The sequence below is a fragment of the Saccoglossus kowalevskii genome, chromosome 21 (genome assembly GCF_978046115.1).
Source record: "Saccoglossus kowalevskii chromosome 21, keSacKowa6.1, whole genome shotgun sequence".
In the NCBI taxonomy this organism is placed as follows: domain Eukaryota; kingdom Metazoa; phylum Hemichordata; class Enteropneusta; family Harrimaniidae; genus Saccoglossus; species Saccoglossus kowalevskii.
The window spans coordinates 30091629-30112283 of record NC_140661.1 but is presented as its reverse complement, the minus strand read 5'-3'; the positions used below and the strand labels follow the sequence as shown (position 1 = coordinate 30112283).

The window sequence follows — 20655 nt, the reverse complement described above, 5'->3', positions numbered from 1 at the left end:
CATTATACTGTACACTATATACCGCACATTATACTGTACACTATATACCGCACAGTATACTGTGCACCATATACCACACATTGTACTGTACACTATATACCGCACATTATACTGTACACTATATACCGCACATTATACTGTACACCATATACCACACATTATACTGTACACTATATACCACACATTGTACTGTACACCATATACCGCACATTATACTGTACACTATATACCGCACATTATACTGTACACCATATACCGCACATTATACTGTACACTATATACCGCACATTATACTGTACACCATATACCACACATTGTACTGTACACCATATATCACACATTGAACTGTACACTATATACCGCACATTATACTGTACACTATATACCGCACATTATACTGTACACCATATACCACACATTGTACTGTACACCATATACCGCACATTATACTGTACACTATATACCGCACATTATACTGTACACCATATACCGCACATTATACTGTACACTATATACCACACATTGTGCTGTACACCATATACCGCACATTATACTGTACACTATATACCGCACATTATACTGTACACCATATACCACACATTGTACTGTACACCATATACCGCACATTATACTGTACACTATATACCGCACATTATACTGTACACCATATACCGCACATTATACTGTACACCATATACCACACATTGTACTGTACACTATATACCGCACAGTATACTGTGCACCATATACCACACATTGTACTGTACACCATATACCGCACATTATACTGTACACTATATACCGCACATTATACTGTACACTATATACCGCACAGTATACTGTACACCATATACCACACATTGTACTGTACACCATATACCGCACATTGTACTGTACACTATATACCGCACATTATACTGTACACTATATACCGCACATTGTACTGTACACTATATACCGCACATTATACTGTACACTATATACCGCACATTATACTGTACACTATATACCGCACATTATAATGTACACTATATACCGTACAGTATACTGTGCACCATATACCGCACATTTTACTGTACACTATATACCACACATTGAACTGTACACTATATACCGCACATTATACTGTACACTATATACGGCACATTATACTGTACACTATATACCGCACATTATACTGTACACCATATACCACACATTGTACTGTACACCATATACCGCACATTGTACTGTACACTATTGCCACACATTGTACTGTACTCTATATACCACACATTGAACTGTACACTATATACCGCACATTATACTGTACACCATATACCGCACATTATACTGTACACTATATTCCACACATTGAACTGTACACTATATACCGCACAGTATACTGTGCACCATATACCGCACATTGTACTGTGCACCATATACCGCACATTGTACTGTACACTATATACCGCACATTATACTGTACACTATATACCGCACAGTATACTGTGCACCATATACCGCACATTGTACTGTACACCATATACCACACATTGTACTGTACACCATATACCGCACATTGTACTGTACACTATATACCGCACAGTATACTGTGCACCATATACCGCACATTGTACTGTACACCATATACCACACATTATACTATACACCATATACCACACATTGAACTGTACACTGTATACCGCACATTATACTGTACACTATATACCGCACAGTATACTGTGCACCATATACCGCACATTGTACTGTACACCATATACCACACATTATACTGTACACCATATTACACACATTGAACTGTACACTATATACCGCACATTATACTGTACACTATATACCGCACAGTATACTGTGCACCATATACCGCACATTGTACTGTGCACCATATACCACACATTATACTGTACACCATATACCACACATTATACTGTGCACCATATACCACACATTGCACTGTACACCATATACCACACATTGTACTGTACACCATATACCACACATTGTACTGTACACTATATACCACACATTGTACTGTTCACCATATACCGCACATTATACTGTACACTATATACCGCACATTATACTGTATACTGTATACCACACATTGTACTGTACACTATATACCACACATTGCACTGTACACTATAAACCAGACATTGTGATTTTTGATTTACGGGTATGTAAAACGAAATTACATTAACGGATGTAACTGATAACCTTTCCTGTGAAGTCCTTAGCACCCCGTTGGCAGGCCAGTCACACTAGTTCCCACTACAAGAGGTTACGACCCCCCTGCCAAATGCTAAGAACAACTGAAACTAATATATACATATTCACATGAAAAATTGTCCACCTATGCGGATCTGTTTGAGCAGGAGTTTTACGACCGTATGCCCTTACTGGCGTCAACCAAACTTGTTATGTGGGAAGTTGGCACCCAAGGCTCACAGGTGCTACACCTTGCCCAAGGGTGACCTCGAGGAAGTTGTGGCAAAGGGTAACCTTATTCTCCCACGTCCATAGTCTCCACAACCGAATGTAGTTTAAAATCTTGCCCAGGACAAATAGTAGTAGATATTAATTACCTCCCCACAGGTCTTTGCGCTTTTATGCAACATTATCCCTGACATAGGCAGCCTTCCATATTGTAATGAATCACCTCACTGCACACGGCCCGTTATCAAGCAGTTATTTCACCTGAAAAAGTACCACAAATAGTAAAATTGTTTGTAACAACGGAACTATTAATTACTTACTTAATGTAGAAACGTAAATACAATTTATACAATTTTACAATTGGTATGATTTGGTTAACTTTAGAGTGAAATTGTGTATTCTATGCCATGCATTTCACATTTTCTGAATAGAGCTCTGTGACACTTACAGATGTATTAGACTCGTTTGCACTAAACTGCATGACAAACCTATACACAATGATTTGTAATTCAGGTATATTATCTATTACATTTAACGTAACCCGTATTGTAGTTTAACCTTGATCCATTCCGTAAAACTACACGAATTACTTCACCAATAGGCAATCCATTACTAATCCCGTCTCATCACATCTCGTTCTGATGAGTTGTGTGGAGTTTATACACTCCCTCACTCGCTAATCGGTATCCGCCTAGTTTAGATTCTAAATTAAATTTGGATGTAGACATGACATCCCATGAAGAAGTACTTATATGCGTTTATTTTCGTTTATACGTTTATTCAGTTATCACATAATAGTGTGTGGTGCGTCTTTGTAAATTCCAGTCATATCAAATCGTGACAGAATGTGCCAAACTTGCCGTTGCCTGTCGAGCATTTGTCTAACGTCCAATAAAATAAAATACCTTTCTACTTTCACATTGATACTTCTTTTCATTTCTTTTAAGGCTGAATTGCACTAAGTTGCCAGAATTTGGAACAGTCACAAGATTCGATCCTCTAGATATCAAACTGAACCAAGCGGCCGCCCATTAATGATGTATTCAGTTCCAAAGTTGTAGAAAACTAGTTATCAGATATGTGATGTCGATGTAGAGGAAATTTGCGCATGTGAAAGGGAATGCACTCCCAAATCGGAATATCCATGTGACGAGACTATATTTGAGCTTAGCTGCATAATTATGGAAGAAAACGGTTGGTTTAAACCCTCAGATCCGTTTGCCACAGCACAACTGTACACATCACTGAGAGGTGCATTCAATGCCGTTTTGTGAAACTTTGATACAGTAGCGCAGATTACTAACATCCTAGGCTCCTATGTGCGAAGTAAACATTGGGACCCGGAAATGTGTGCGACTGTTCCAACACGAACTGCTAATATGATTTGAATAAAATATGAATGGTTGCTTTGAAGCTAATTATCAGTTGGTGCAAAGGCAATGGGTTAATGATCCGAATCAGCCAAAGGAAATCCAGCCTGTACCACAAAGTGGATTTTAGCACATATCTATGCTAATTAAATAATTTGCATACCAATTAGTTTTCCAGAATGTGCTGTATCGACGAATATCTTTATCGGATTTTGATGAATTTCACATTTTTGTAACCTACAAACACTTAATTAACTGTATTACTTAACTACTAACTAACTCGTCACAAAGCACATTTTAAGCACATTTCATATAGACGCAAGATTGTGAAGCTTTTTGCGGGTGTTTCTACAACAGGCTTCCTGAACACGATAAAGTATTTCCTTAAAGTGTCCCTACATATCGGAGCACTTTAATTTGTAAGCTTTATTTCTCGTTATAACGAGAAAAATAAACTCGTTATAACGAGAGAAAAACTCGTTATAACGAGAAAAAACTCGTTATAACGAGGTGTTTTTTTATTATGTTGCTAAGAGTATTGGACTAATACGCAATATTGTACTTAATTAATGGCCGTCATTTTTAAAATTAGTATTCGGATTCCAAGGGAATCTATGGTTTCCGGAAAATATAACTTATGGAATCCTTTTTGTAAACGGCGAACACAATTTGCTCATGAATATAGAGAAATAACTCAAATCTCCTCTTATTTGGTTTAAAGTGTGAGCCCTTCTCTGTTTCACCATTCACGACAATACACAATTCTGCAAAAATTTCCTCACCGAATTTTGTTAAACCAAATTTTGCGAAAGATTTTGCGTCTCTGCCAGTGCTGGCGCCATTTCGAAAACTCGAGCTCGTTGCTAGGTTTATGCAAATTAAGACTCAACTAAGATGGCGACCAAGACGTAAACGGCGTATTTTAGGAGCTTTCTTATGTGTTGGTTAATTTTAAATGGTAAGTCTCGCACGTATTTTATTTCGGAAGCTGCTGATTTTTTCATCTGTTCTGTATGTTACTCTAGGTGTTAGTGTTAAGTGTGTTATATATGTTGACTCTAAAAGCAGCGCGTCGATCAAAGCGGAAACCAGTGTGACGCAAGATGGTCGATTCATGGATTGGATCGACAAAACAGGCGTACAATCCGCCGACAAGCTGTTACAGTATCGTAGTTTAGCGTTATCATGTGACATCTGGTTACACATGGCGGTACATTCAGGCGCATATTTAGTCTAATCAGTGATGGAATGTGGTTTTAGTTCGCCCCAATGTATTGTTTTGTCTTGCAATTCTACAAATGTGTACCACGTCACTAACACACTGTCCTGACGATCTAATTACCGCTGAAAGGATATAGCAGACAAAATATAAAACATTTATTCACAGCTTACATGTCCATTTTATGTCTAAATATTGCTTAGAGATGATAAAAAAACAAACACCGAAAATGCCGTTTATAGGTTTATGCGTGTTTGGTGTATAGTAGAATACCTAAAGGAATGAAACAAAACTAGAATTGGTGTATGTATGTATAATGGTGGGTGTGTGATAGTCCTGTCATAAGAACGCGATTTTTTTTAGACATGAGTGCACAAATTACATTATGAATATACAGTGGTGGGGTGGGGTGGGGATGATTTAGAGGTCAGGGTGGGTAAACATTAAGAGAACTGTGAAAAAATTGCCATTTAGAAAATGCTAGTGTGGTTTAAATTGCCTGTTTAAATTTTCATTATATACACCAGGAGCCGCAGTTTAAGACAATTCTCAGACTGTAATGTACACTAATGTAGCCCTGCATAACAATATCTTAGCTCGACTAAATGGTTGAAATATGTTTTGAACAAGGCTTTGAAATTTAAAATAAAAAATTTAATTTAAATTCATCAACATTATTAAAAATAAAACCTCTGAAATCCAAGATTTACACTTACGTCTTGCTCCCCCATCCAAAACAGAATATATGCAGCTTTTGTTTGAACATTCCTTACAGTACAGTTTACCATATTTGAGTTAGCATCATGGAATTTTTTTCAAGTTTACATTATTGTTGTTGTTCGATGTTTTACCTGTCTATATGAAGTGACTACATGTACATGTATATCCTCAGTCCAACCAAAATGATGTTGTATATAGTGGATCTTGCTGGCCATATTGACACCGCTCATATCATCGGTTGACATAAAAAGTGTTTCAAATATTGATATTGACATTACTTGATTGTTCAGTACCAAATTATGTGATTATTATTCTTTATATCCAGGTTGGGTATTGGTTTTTCTGTTATTATTAGAATTATTGGAACAAACACTTGACAATCTACTTCAGAAACATTAAAGCAGTCCATATGTTAGATTATCTACTGACTTAGAAGTTGACCTACTGAACAATTTTATATTAATTACGTAATCTTTAAGTATGACAAAAATATACCAAGACATTGCTGAGAAACTACGTATTTTACATTTGATCTTTGCTGCTCTGCCATGTCCATGGAAGTTGTTTGGCAAATGTAACATAACCCTCCCCAGTAACCCCTCTCAATATGATTAAAATTATGATTTTTTGAGATGTATTGGGTTTGATATAGTCATAATAATAATAATATGAGATTATGCGATGTGACTGCATACATGTACTGTCTGAGTGGACACTTTGCAGTATCCTTGTAATAACCTTATTATTATACATCTTTTCCTTCCAATCTTGGGAATGCTCAATCTTTCCATGTTTGGAATGCTTAATCTTTCCATGTTTGGAATTTGCATTTCCTAATATGGTAAGATGAAAATACCCAGTGCAATACCACAAACTTACATTACAGTGACAGATGTATAATTATATATATTAGTCGTATCCTAAAAATGTTCAAAATACATTGTACAAAAGCATGGTTGTCTTTCCATGTCAAAACCAACCAGATGTAGAAAAATATCAATAATATTTTTTTTGGCACACAGATATTCATATAGTATTTGTATGTACATTTATAATGCCTTCTTTATATTGGTTGAAACAGTTTTCAAAATAACTTTCTAAAAAAACATGACTGCAATATTTTTTTTTACATGCATGAAATCTGATTTCAGTGCTCTAATTTCTCATTATATTAATCACTTCTATTGTATTCATTGTTCATCAAAAAAATAAGAGTTGGGACCCCTTCTCTATAATGCCCTGAGAATAACCCTGGATTTCATTTTTACTTGCCATATGTGTCACAAGTTCAGGGTGGTATTTATTGTTCATACACGAAAGTCACATTCGAGCATTCGCACACAATAAGCACACCGTGGTACATTATACCATATTTATATACATAAAGCAAGAAAACAAAATTAACATACATAATGGTTAAATTTCTGAATTATGGATTCAATATGCATATTGTTCATTTAAATACAATTGTACTCCCACACTCTACAGTCGTCTGGCTTTAGAAATAATTGCCCAAGAACTTCACATTAATTATCAGTACTAAGTTCTTCCCACATTGCAAACCAAATTAATATGTACTAATTCAATAAATACCCGGCCGGCCACGCTACCGTAACCAACAGCTAATCATGAGTTATTTTACAAATACATAAATACAAATTAGACTAAAATTACACAGAAACGCTATATACCACCACATACGGCTCAACACTGGACGGTCAATGTGCGTGGTCCCACACAGTTAGCGACGACTAGTGCAACGTAACCAGCTGTCTCTCTCTCTCCAACGTTTCCTGTATTGACCTTGCTAATATCAACTGCAGATATCCGCTCGTCACGTGCGTACATTCGCCATACAGTAGTTGACCTAGAGAAACGTAGACCCGACAGCAAGTTCCAATCTGAACCCCGGCGTCTACAGCGTGCCCCAGTAAATCCTGCAGAAACTTGACACTACGAAGTTACGACCACTCAGCGCGCCGACCACCACACCTCAGCTAGGTTGTTTGTCAGTTACAACACAATGCGTTTCACACGACTTGCACAGGCTGCAGTTCATAACTTGATAACTGCCTGCAACGCATGGCTATGATGGCAAACCACTACCTTCCGCACATGATATTTAGTGTGCTCACTCGTCGCTGGTCCCCAGGCAAGTGACTAGCCAAAAGTCAGTCTTTCCTGCCTCTATTACGAGCCCAGGTGGCCATTTGCTCAGCCAATCAAATTACACTACTGCTCCACCAGGTGCTATTTAACTTAGCACAAGAACTACTGCCACCAAAATGTGACAATATGTTTTACTTGATATATATTTTGTTGTCATATCATATTCAGAATGGCTGACTGCTAGCCATTTTGTTCATATGAATGGTGTTTTAATGGCATTGACTGATTGCAATCAAACTTTAAATTATACACTGTACATCAAACATATTGGTATTGATAAAGCGTTAACATTTGGCCGAAATCATTCACTTACGGTGAAACTAAGTTGAATTTTACTTGCATTTCATAACAATTCAACGAATTATTTTTTTTTATCATGTTAACAGTTTTTTTGATTGACTGTAATTTTTCAACATTTTGTGATGCCTATTGTAAAACCAAAATAAGGCCTTTCACTCCTCAGCGCCTTAATTAGAGTGACGTCTATTTAACAATAACATTTATTTGACAATAAAATGTAAGTGAGAAGTAGCGAATGGTGGATTGGTGAAAAGTAATTGTAATGCAAGTTATATGCGAGTATTCATCTCTAAGTACAGTGAAACTAGATTGCGTAACGAACACAATGACTGTTGCATCTGTTGCCAATAATTCATTGCACACAAACATACAAATCGACATCACCCTGCCCAAGATCGTGATGCTGACCAAAAATATACGACGAATGTGAATTTAGGCAAATGTGAATTTGGAAGAATCGACTTGTGGGATGAATATGAATTAGGACAAATTGACCGGGAATCTGAATGTTAATTAATTTTTTAACTTCACTGTCAACAGTGTTATTCATATTATTGATTGTCTGTCATCCTCATTGCTGTCTTCAACTTTATATTTTAGACTTCTTACATTGGTTTCATACTCATTAATGTACCTTGGGTAACTCTCATTTGTGGCATTAAGTTTAATTTTCTAATTTTAGTGAAATTTTTTTATCTTTTTTTGTAAAAAATGCTGTTATAACTTCTTGAAAGCTATCAACTCAATTGTTTTATTACTTGGTATGTATGGTCCTTGGGTTGACCTCTGCAAGATTGTAACCACCATGATTGTGATATGGCAAGAAAAACAATTACAATGGTGTAAAAATATTACGATGTCTCATTGTACATTATCAACTTTGTTTTGACAAAGACAGCAAATCTGTTTCAACCATCGGATTACTTGTTGTTATTTTTATACAGAAAATTATGCATAGTTTTGGTGAGGGTCGGGGTAAGGTGGGGTGGTGTTGGAGGTGGGGGTTATAATAAGCTTGGCTACTATAATGTTCTTATAGTACAGCAGAGCAAGACATTATAGGGTAGGGGTTTCCAACTGTTTAATTTTGAATAAAAATAAAGCCAATTTAACATGAAAGTGCTCACTGCAGAGCTATATCAACTGTCAGGTTCCTTGTTTTAATTTTTAATAAAACAAATTGTCAGTACAATAAGATGCTGTTCTGGACGTAAACTTATATCTGACTTGCTTGCCAATTACATACTACATGTACATCAGAGATTCAAGGATACTGACTGACACTTGTGCAGGGAGTAATATCATTCTTGGGCACAAATTTGGGAATGTGTATGTGGGATTATTCTTAAGCCACTCCATTTAATTCTGCTCTCACACATCTGGATCTAATTTGCAACTTGCATACACAGCATTTCATTTCAGTTTTGTTTACTACATCACAAAAGGATTGTGTTATATTCAGAACTCATTCACTTGTGAGAACTGTACAGTGTTTTCCCCAGAAAAATTGCATCTCTTACCCACCAATTTGTGAAAGAAAGAATATATTTCTATTGTATTCATTATTATTCAAATTAGTTCTATTGCTTATCCAGTATTTAACATTTTGGAGCCCCTACTCTATAATGCCTTGCAGGAGAGAACCCTGCAATATATAGTATGTATGTTTAATCAGTTGTGGTTGATACCAGTGCATTCACCTTTCCATAAAGATCAGTGTACATCATACATGTACGTACATCATTCTGACCAACACTATGACAAGCATCATGTCAATGGTAAATATTCAGTCAGAAAATGTACTAACAAAACTTAATACAAATGTCAAATTATATCATTTGGCAAGTTGTAACTGTGAATATTGCTACACATTGTTGGACTAACAGTGGTACATGTACTCTAATATTCGTTTGTGGAAAGCTGAAGTGCAATGTAATGAAGTGAGAAATTTTAATTTTTATGTTACTCCCAGCACCCCCATAAGTTAAGAAGAGACAACAGTGACTTTCATTTTACCTATTTGTTACTTTGCTATGTTAGAAATAGAAGATGTGACTACATGTGTATATATATATTCTATATATTTGTTTAAATTTCTTGTAATTGTACATTTGTATCGAAGGGTGACCATGTGAAAGAAAATTGCAATATGACTTGGTGTCTTTGTCCTAACTATGATGTTATTTTTTTCAGATCATGGTTTGCATGCAGCACTATTGCATGATATTTCCTGTGTAAATGTACCGTGTGCATGTGCATCTTGAAATGGCCATCTCTGGAAGATTTTTGAGGAACTTTATGTTGCTATCGTCCTTAGCATTACTTAATGTGTTTGTTTTCATTTACTTCACTAATCCAACTCTTTTTGGCCTTGGAGGTGAACATGGACATTCTCATGAACATTCTCATGGACTTGTTCATGAACATTCTAATGGACATGAACATTCACACAACCACCAGCATGATCATCATGAGGAATTGCGCCAATTTGAGGTAGAGAATGTAGCTCAGAGTAATAACGAAGGAAACAACAAACCTGGATCAAGTGAACAAAATAATGTGACCAGTAAAGAGGAACTGTCCTCTGTAAATAAGACTGAAGTAGTTACACAGGTGAAGGGAAAAGAGTTGAAAAGACCAATCTTGGCGCATGATTTCAAGCTTGTGATCAACCATCCAGATAAATGTATGAATCCAGATGGCACAGCTGCTGAAGTGTTTCTCTTGGTACTCATCAACTCAATACATGCCAACTTTGAAAAAAGAAATGCAATTCGTGACACTTGGGGGAGCCCTACCATGGTGAACGGGAAGCGTGTTATAACAATGTTTCTTCTTGCAAAAATACACGATGACAAACTTCAGGCCTTGGTTCTTCAAGAAAATGAAAAATATGGAGATTTGTTGATGGAGGATTTTGACGATACTTACAAGAACTTGACCCTGAAAAGCATAATGGGTTTCAAATGGGCCAATAATTATTGCTCTCATGCCAAATATGGAATGAAAACAGATGATGATATGTTTGTACATTATGAAAATCTGGTAAAGCTCTTACAGGACTCCCCTGACAAGAAATTTGCTGTGGGATACCTCATAAACGGCGCTCCAATCAGAAATGTCAAAAGTAAATGGTACATGCCAGTAGATATTTATCCAGGAAATAAATATCCACCCTTTCTTTCTGGGACAGGGTACGCCATGTCCATGGACGTCATCTGCGATAGTTACAAGATGTCACTGGAAACTCCCTTCCTTTACCTTGAAGATGTATTTGTAGGAATCTGCTGGGATAAGATCGGTGTTAAACCTGTGAAGCAAAAAGAATTTTTTAATTCTAAAGCTAGATACTCATTATGTCGTTATAGAAAAGTTATTACGTCACATTACATGACGCCAACAGAGATGTACCGAATTTGGCGTGATATGACTGCTCGGAAGCATATACTATGTCCTTAACTTTACCTTGAATCATTTTGTTTATATTTTCACTCTTCTATAATGACATTTAAGTTATGCCAATAGACCATTTTCCGCTCACTGCGAGAATAACGTGTTATGCGTTAAATCGAACATAAATACAGGGCAAACAAAGGTCATAGCGTCATAGTGGCGTCAAACATCGCGTGGGATTCGACAAATGCGAAAGTATTTTGGGGGACATTTCCATGCTTAATAATGTGCTGTACACATTTGATGACAGGCAATTTACATTCAGTGAGGGTATTCAAAAGCAATATTCCTCTGTCGAAAATCGGTCGGTCGATGTGAGCTAAGAAATAAAGAAATTCGAGTTCAAAATCAAATGATTCGATTTTTGGGGCAGACGTTTGATGCACGTCTTTCATGCAACTCGCGAGATCACGCAGTTGAACGGAAAATCACCTATTGTATTGGCTAGGGTAATTAACTGAATGCAATTCTTCTGTTGGCAAGTTGCCCAGTCAGTGTCATTGATAACAATTATTTATACAAGACAAAGCAATTCTGCAAAATATGTAGGAAGTGATATGGCTTCCTTCAAACCATGATCTTTTTCATTTGATTGGTAATCTGTGTTATCAACTGACATTACAGTAACTTTCCCATGAACGCACCCCTCAAAAAATAAAGACTGGATATATTGCAGTGCAGATTCATTAACTTGAAATACCATATTAACATATTTTGTTTACCTACTATTTAGTTTAGTTGCTCAGATTGTTTTTCTCTTTCTACATGTATATGTACCCCTTATTCTACGCACCACCTTCCCATAATGTTTTACGCTGTTTTTTCCCCGGAATTCTGTGTATTAACTTTTCTTCTCAGTTTTTGTCTGCTGATTCAGCAGTTCCGATTCGCTGCTTCTCAAGGCTTCTTGAATCAGCCAAGTATAGTTGCTCTAAATCTGGTCTCTGTGATCTCTAATATTATGTCACTTGTGGAATTACATTGAAATTATGGAAAGTATTTATTTTCTATGCCATAGATTAATATGTTTTGATAGTCTGATTAACTTATATATAATTGGTGGTGGTTGTGCAAGACATTACTCATGAGATATGATTTTTTCATTTTGAAAACGATGTGTTCAGATGTTATTACACCTGTGTACGAACATACTGGGAGCTGGGGACTTGCCACTTGTGTGTTTAAATACATCAAATTAAAAATATTTGTTTTTTGTTTAAATAATTGATATTTTATGATCAACTTGTATCTTATCCAACTCAATGATTACATTTTGTATTGTGTGAGACAATTCTTATTAGATTTTCTGGGCTTCAAAAAACAATAATGAATATGTGCACAAGTTTGTTTTTTGACAATAACAAAATGTGTATTGAGGTAAATTTAAAGGTTTCGAAAATTTTATAAATAAATTTATGTGCCTTTCTATAAAGAATGATGTCCTTCTGTTTTAATTATTATATTATGCAGCCAGTTTTCTTGACAAGGGTTTCTAGCAGGGTGGTCAAATTTATAGCAGTCTCGTGACTTTCAACAATAATGTGGACATCTGCCAGCTGAGCAGTTGACATTATTAGTCCCCGTTCGGACTGTGCCATGCATGGCTTGTAATATGTTTAATATACCGGTACCATACTACTACAGAACATCAGAGGATATCGTAGATGGTAATTTAAACAACAAAACAAAAGATAACAAAAAAAATGAGTTCAAGTTCATTCCAGGTAAATTTATTCATGACTTTCTACAATGACAATATACATGTACAAATATAGCTAAGTATAATTGTTGTATGTTATCATGTTTATTTCAGGCAATTAGAAAAGTGTAACTGTGAGACAGTTGTCCATGTGTCACTCCATATTATGTGTGCCCTTGGGTTCATTTTAGGACAGTATCTTCAATGTGTTGCTAAAAAATGCTATTTTCGACTTTTTCTTGAAAACTACCAGCTCAGTTGCTTCGATACCTTCGGTGGACCTTTGTCAAATTTGTTAAGTTTGTGAGCATAATTTCAATTCTCTATTTTTAGCCAACATTTTTGTCATTTTTGATAAAAAAAATATTTTCCAAATTGTTCTTGAAAACTAACAGCCTTTGATATGTAGTATGTAAGTGGGCTGCTATCATCATCATTGTTTATTTTCTGACGATATCATTAATTTCAGTGAATAGTTTTGGTAAAAATACAATTTTTGACTTACTCTTATTTTGACACTTGATAAATGTGTACTTTGGATGGACTTCTATTAGATTAGTTCCATTTGTGACATTAGAGGACATTCTAATTCACAGACGTACATTATCCTTCCTTCCAACTAGAGTTGAGCAATCCACTTAATAGGTACTACAGTGACCCCTGGCTAAGTCACGCCTTAGTAGTCACGGTTTTGGCAAAGTTCCAAAAATTCTATGGTGTTTTGCCAGCAGTTTCGAAGTTTCATGCATCATGTATTCAATTAACCGTTTAAGGGCTGAAGGAGACAACTTTAACACCTACTGGCCGTCAATTACTGAGATACAAAAGATGACGACAGCCTGACTCGAGGTGCTTTGGGTTGATCTGTCTGGTTGATTTTTATGATGATAATTTTGGTTAATATTTTTTTAAATATGTTTTTAGACAAGAAAGCGACTTTTATAAACATGACTTCGAAAACTGTTATCTGCTTGCCTTCTCTGCCAGTTTGAGCACTACATCATGGCAATCTGTTTATGACTGTTTTCAGCCAAATACTGCATATGCAAAATTTATGAAAAATTTAGTAATGTTTCGATGAAGCATCTTAAATGGAAAAAAGTTCATAAAAAACATCTTATCAAAAACCAGCACAAAAGTCAATCGATGCTAAACACAAATTATTTATTAAAATGAAAAGTAACTCTGAACACCCCAAAATGCATGCGAATATAAACAATATTTGTAGAAACATCTTGACTAAGCTGCTCAAGTCAGCCAAAATGTCTTATTACTGAAATAGATTTTCTTTTATTCGTGGGAACACAAATAAAACAAAGTCAGCCTCCAATGAATTAAACTCATCCAACAACAAAACCTTAAACAGTTCTGATATAGGCGAGAAATTGAATGACTATTTCACAAATATTGGGTCGAGCCTTGCCGCTAGTACATGTATAACGAACACGGGTGACTTACGACAATATCTTACTGGAAGTCAAATTAACTCGTTATTTTTCCACCCAGTGAGTGAGTCAAAAGTTTTCAATCAAATTAAATCCCTTAATCCTAATAAATCAGCAGAACGTGACGAATGCACCGTAAAACGTTAATTCACTCAGCTAATGTTATTGCCTGAACCATTGCTCACATTGTCAATCAATCATTAAGTTAAGGTGTTTTTCCCGATGACTTAAAAATTGCTAAGATTACACCCATTTACAAAAAAGGTACTCTAGCAGAGGCCAGTAACTACCGGTATTGCCCAATTTCAATCCTACCAATTTAACATGCAAACCCCATATAGATTTACTAACTAAATTAATCTCTAAGAAACTGAAGTATTTTTCTCTTTCGTTAATTTAAGACTGAGTCTATTCAATTATTTTCAAAACTGTGTACTTGTATATATAATTTATTAATATTATTATTTACTGTTTATTTTGTTTTATTCTTTTCTAGGGTCTTGGACTAGACTAGTTGTAGGGAACTATTTCCGTGATCCTCACTATAAGCAATTAATATATAAATCTTTAAAAAGTATATATTTAAAATTCTAAATTATACACTTATTTACTTAATTTTATTTAGTCATTTGTTTATTTATCAATTTCATTTGTATATTATTATATGTATGTATTTTTTATAGTAAAATAAACTTGATTCATTCACTGTCACATTGATGGGACTTTTTTCAATATGAGGTTAATTCATTCAGTTTTCATAATTAAAATTTTCTCATTCTAGTTAACACCAGTATTCTTGTTTTACATGGCGGGACTGATTGATTTGATATTTTTTTCTTATTATCTATTAAGCAGTTGAGCTATATCAGTCGATTAATTGCTTGGTTAGTAACGTGTTCCACTGATGAAAATAGAATATAAACACTAGATATATATGTTGAGAAAACAAACAGTAACAATCCTAGCCATATTGTTCAATCAATTTTCATAGTCAAACAGCATGGATTAGTAAACTGGTTACTTCTTGGCCTACCTCATTGAGAGGCCATAGTTGACCATCCACTATAACAGTTTAGCATTTGAGTTGCCAAAGGGAATAGTGCATTGTGGGTGTTTTTGCACTGAATGCAGTATGTCTTAAAAAAATCACGACATTTTAGGTTTATTTTTAATGTGACATGAGCATATAGATTTGATATGTGTATGTTTGTGACATTTTTATGACCTAATTTTAACTATGATGTGATTTATTACAGATCTCCAATCCAATTAAAAACATCATGGCTTATGTTGATGAATATAAATGTAATTTGTCTACAAATCATCTTGGATAATGGATGTCTCAGGACGTTTTTTGAAGAACTTCATGTTGCTGTCATCATTAGCATTACTCAATGTTTTTGTTTTTATTTATTTCACGTATCCAACCATTTTTGGTCTTGAAAACAGTCAAAACAACAATCGAGCAGCCAATCAGATGGCAGGGAATTATTTGAAAAGACCAATCTTGGCACATGATTTCAAGCTTGTAATCAACCATCCAGATAAATGTATGAATACAGATGGCACAGCTGCTGAAGTGTTTCTGTTGGTACTAGTCAACTCAATACATGCCAACTTTGAAAAAAGAAATGCAATTCGTGACACTTGGGGGAGCCCTACCATGGTAAACGGGAAGCGTGTTATAACAATGTTTCTTCTTGCAAAAATACACGATGACAAACTTCAGGCCTTGGTTCTTAAAGAAAATGAAAAATATGGAGATTTGTTGATGGAGGATTTTGACGATACTTACAAGAACTTGACCCTGAAAAGCATAATGGGTTTCAAATGGGCCAATAATTATTGCTCTCATGCCAAATATGGAATGAAAACAGATGATGATATGTTTGTACATTATGAAAATCTGGTAAAGCTCTTACAGGACTCTCCTGACAAGAAATTTGCTGTGGGATACCTCATAAACGGCGCTCCAATCAGAAATGTCAAAAGTAAATGGTACATGCCAGTAGATATTTATCCAGGAAATAAATATCCACCCTTTCTTTCTGGGACAGGGTACGCCATGTCCATGGACGTCATCTGCGATAGTTACAAGATGTCACTGGAAACTCCCTTCCTTTACCTTGAAGATGTATTTGTAGGAATCTGCTGGGATAAGATCGGTGTTAAACCTGTGAAGCAAAAAGAATTTTTTAATTCTAAAGCTAGATACTCATTATGTCGTTATAGAAAAGTTATTACATCACATCACATGACATTGACAGATATGAAAAGAATTTGGCGTGATATGACAGCCAGAAAACATGTACTTTGTCCTTAACTAACTTACTTGCTACTTTTAAGCTTCTACTGCCAATATGCCATTTTGTATCCTCCAAGGCAAGCCATAGTTAAGTGAAATTTTCTGATTGTGGTTAATGTGCCCTGTACACCCATAACTTGTTATTGACCTTGTCACTAACCATACTTTTTAGCTCCGCTGTGTGTGCATTTTAATTAAATAATTTGCATGATAATTTGCTCATTTTTAGCTGTTCCATGACTGTTCCACTGATATCTAAAAGAACCACTCATTGAATTTTGATGAAACTTAGTACATAGATGCCCTGAACTTACATGTATGCGCAGATTTGATTAGTTTTTGATGAAAATCCTCGCATATTAATCACCTAATTTGTATGATAATTAGCTAATTTTTATCTGTTTCATGACTGTTCCACTGATATCTAAAGAACCACTCATTGGATTTTGATGAAACTTGGTTCATAAATGCTCTGAACTAATGCCAAGTTTTGATTAGTTTTGGGTGAAAATGTGTGCATATTAATTACCTAATTTGTATAATGATTAGTAAATTTTCGGCTTTTCCACTGATTTCTCAAATACTAATCGTCACATTTCAATGAAACTTGGTACCTAGATGTCATAGGGCACTGCACAGACCTGGTAGTTCTTAGGGTAATATCAGTACATATTAATTACCTAATTTGCATAATAAATTAATTTTCAGCTTTTGATATTTCAAGTAGTAAACATTACATTTCAATGATACATGGTACATAGATACTCAAGGACTATGCAGAGATCCATTGTTTTAGGATAAATATCTGTGCATATTAATCATCTAATTTGCATAATTATTTAATATTCAGCTTTTTTACTGATATCTGGAGTACTAATCATCATCTTCAAATGAATCTAAACTATACAGAGAGCCAATTAGTTGTTGGTATACATTAATCACCTAATTTGCATAATTAATCAATTTTCAACTTTCACACTGATATCTCAGGTACAAATCCTCACATTTTAATGAAACTTTGTACATAGATGCTCTAAGACAATGTACAAATATGATCATTTTGGGGTGATGATCTGTTACATTGCGCAGACCGTATTAGTTTTACACTCAAATCTGTTCATTTTAATTTTCTGATTTGCATAATTAGTTTTCAGCTTTTCCATCAATATCTCAAGTACAAGTAATTTTGAATCCATATTTACTCTAATACTCTCAACACACGGGAGTTCTTAACATCTTTATTACATTTTATAAACCAAAATAGATATTTAATTCATTCTATAAGGTTGTAATAAAAAAATATCTTATCTTATCATATATGGGCTATGTATATAATGCATGGACTCCAGTAGACAACTGTATCAGTTTGAAGTTAAGCTTTCTCAGTACACAATATCTTTGAAAATTAACTGGATTGATCAATGTTTTCCAGAAATGCTCAAGTTCAGGTCAAGGTTATTTCAAGGTTTATATGTTTGCTGCTTTTATATGGATGATACTGAACAGGGAGAGACTAAAACACCTCCCCAAAATTGTTATGGCCAGGTCAGGGTCATCACAAGGCCTCAGGTCATGGTCATCTCAAGGTCACATGTTGATTGCATGTGTGTTGGGGTCAGGAGGTCACCCCTCTGGAAAGATCAATGTCATCTCGCATGTCACTTTGTCATATTGTCTAACTTTGTCATTCTCAATCACATGTACAGTAACCAAATAATGCAAAAATATATTCTGGTAACAGTGACAACAACTTGTTTCTCAATTTCCTGTACCCCCACATCATCAATTATACATATCCATGCATTACATATACAAATATGTTTCCTCTTGCGGGATATGCCCTTCCAGTGACCATTGTCACAATTACTAAACTTTCATAAATTCCACTTCTTCTACTCACCTAGTAACTGCCACTACCCTCTGCCCTTGTCAATTACAGCAAAGCTCTACTGACTACAAGGTCGCTTGTTGTTAAGATACAGCAACTACATGGACATGTACATGATTGCATTATGCAAAGTCAGTTGACAATGTTTCATAGATGTATCAGACCATCCTGACTCATTTTTGACGACCGACTTTGGCTTGATGTATGCATAGTACAGAACAACTGAAGCACTGTGTCATTTCATGATTGGTATTGTTAGCTATAACAACATAGACGACAACGTTGATGACAATGTTTGATTTTCACTGTGCTAAACTTATGATACATGTCAATGTTATAGCTAGATTTTTGGGCATGAGATGTGCTTCATTTCTACTGTAGAATTATTTGCTTGGCCACCCGTGTACCTGACACCATGGCTACCCATGTGCCTGACACCATGGCCACCCATGTACCTGACACCATGGCCACCCATTTACCTGACACCATGGCCACCCATGTACCTGACACCATGGCCACCCATGTACCTGACACCATGGCCACCCATGTACCTGACACCATGGCCACCCATCTAACTGACACCGTGGCCACCCATCTACCTGACACCATGGCCACCCATGTACCTGACACCATGGCTACCCATGTACCCAACACCATGGCTATCCATATCTGACACCATGGCTACCCATGTACCTAACACCATGTCTACCCATGTACCTGACACCATGGCCACCCATGTACCTGACACCATGGCCACCCATGTACCTGACACCATGGCCACCCATGTACCTGACACCATGGCCACCCATGTACCTGACACCATGTCTACCCATGTACCTGACACCATGGCCACCCATGTAACCAACACCATGGCCACCCATGTACCCGACACCATGGCCACCCATGTACCCGACACCATGGCCACCCATGTACCTGACACCATGGCTACCCATGTACCTGACACCATGGCTACCCATGTACCTGACACCATGGCTCCCCATGTACCCAACACCATGGCTACCCATGTACCCGACACCATGTCTACCCATGTACCCGACACCATGGCCACCCATGTACCTGACACCATGTCTACCTATGTACCTGACACCATGTCTACCCATGTACCCAACACCATGGCCACCCATGTACCTGACACCATGGCTACCCATGTACCTGACACCATGTCTACCCATGTACTGACACCATGTCTACCCATGTACCCAACACCATGGCTACCCATGTACCTGACACCATGGCTACCTATGTACCTGACACCATGTCTACCCATGTACCCAACACCACGGCTACCTATGTACCTGACACCATGTCTACCCATGTACCTGACACCATGTCTACCCATGTACCTGACACCTTGGCTACCCATGTACCCGACACCATGGCTACCAATGTAATCGACACTATGGCCACCCATGTACCTGACACCGTAGCCACCCACATACATGACACCATGGCCACCCATCTACCTGACACCGTGGCCACCCATCTACCTGACACCATAATCACCCATGTACCTGACACCATGGCTACCCATGTACCTGACACCATGTCTACCCATGTACCTGACACTGTAGCCACCTATGTACCTGACACCATGGCTACCTATGTACCTGACACCATGGCCACCCAT

At 36.4% G+C, this 20655-nt stretch overlaps 1 protein-coding gene across 2 annotated transcripts; it reads left to right on the top strand.

The window, feature by feature from the left end:
- Positions 1-4689: 4689 nt before the first annotated feature.
- On the top strand, positions 4690-18869 carry LOC100377374 (beta-1,3-galactosyltransferase 1-like). Of its 2 annotated transcripts, none has more exons than XM_085495297.1 (2): positions 4690-4767; positions 10411-13105. In XM_085495297.1, exon 2 carries the CDS (start codon positions 10456-10458, stop codon positions 11674-11676), a length of 1221 nt encoding a protein of 406 aa, XP_085351423.1. In that variant the 5' UTR covers positions 4690-4767; positions 10411-10455; the 3' UTR covers positions 11677-13105. The 2 variants fall into 2 exon arrangements, with proteins under 2 accessions (XP_085351423.1, XP_085351424.1); XM_085495298.1 differs by lacking the exon at positions 10411-13105 and adding an exon at positions 16071-18869 and having other exon boundaries at positions 4698-4767.
- Positions 18870-20655: the final 1786 nt, after the last annotated feature.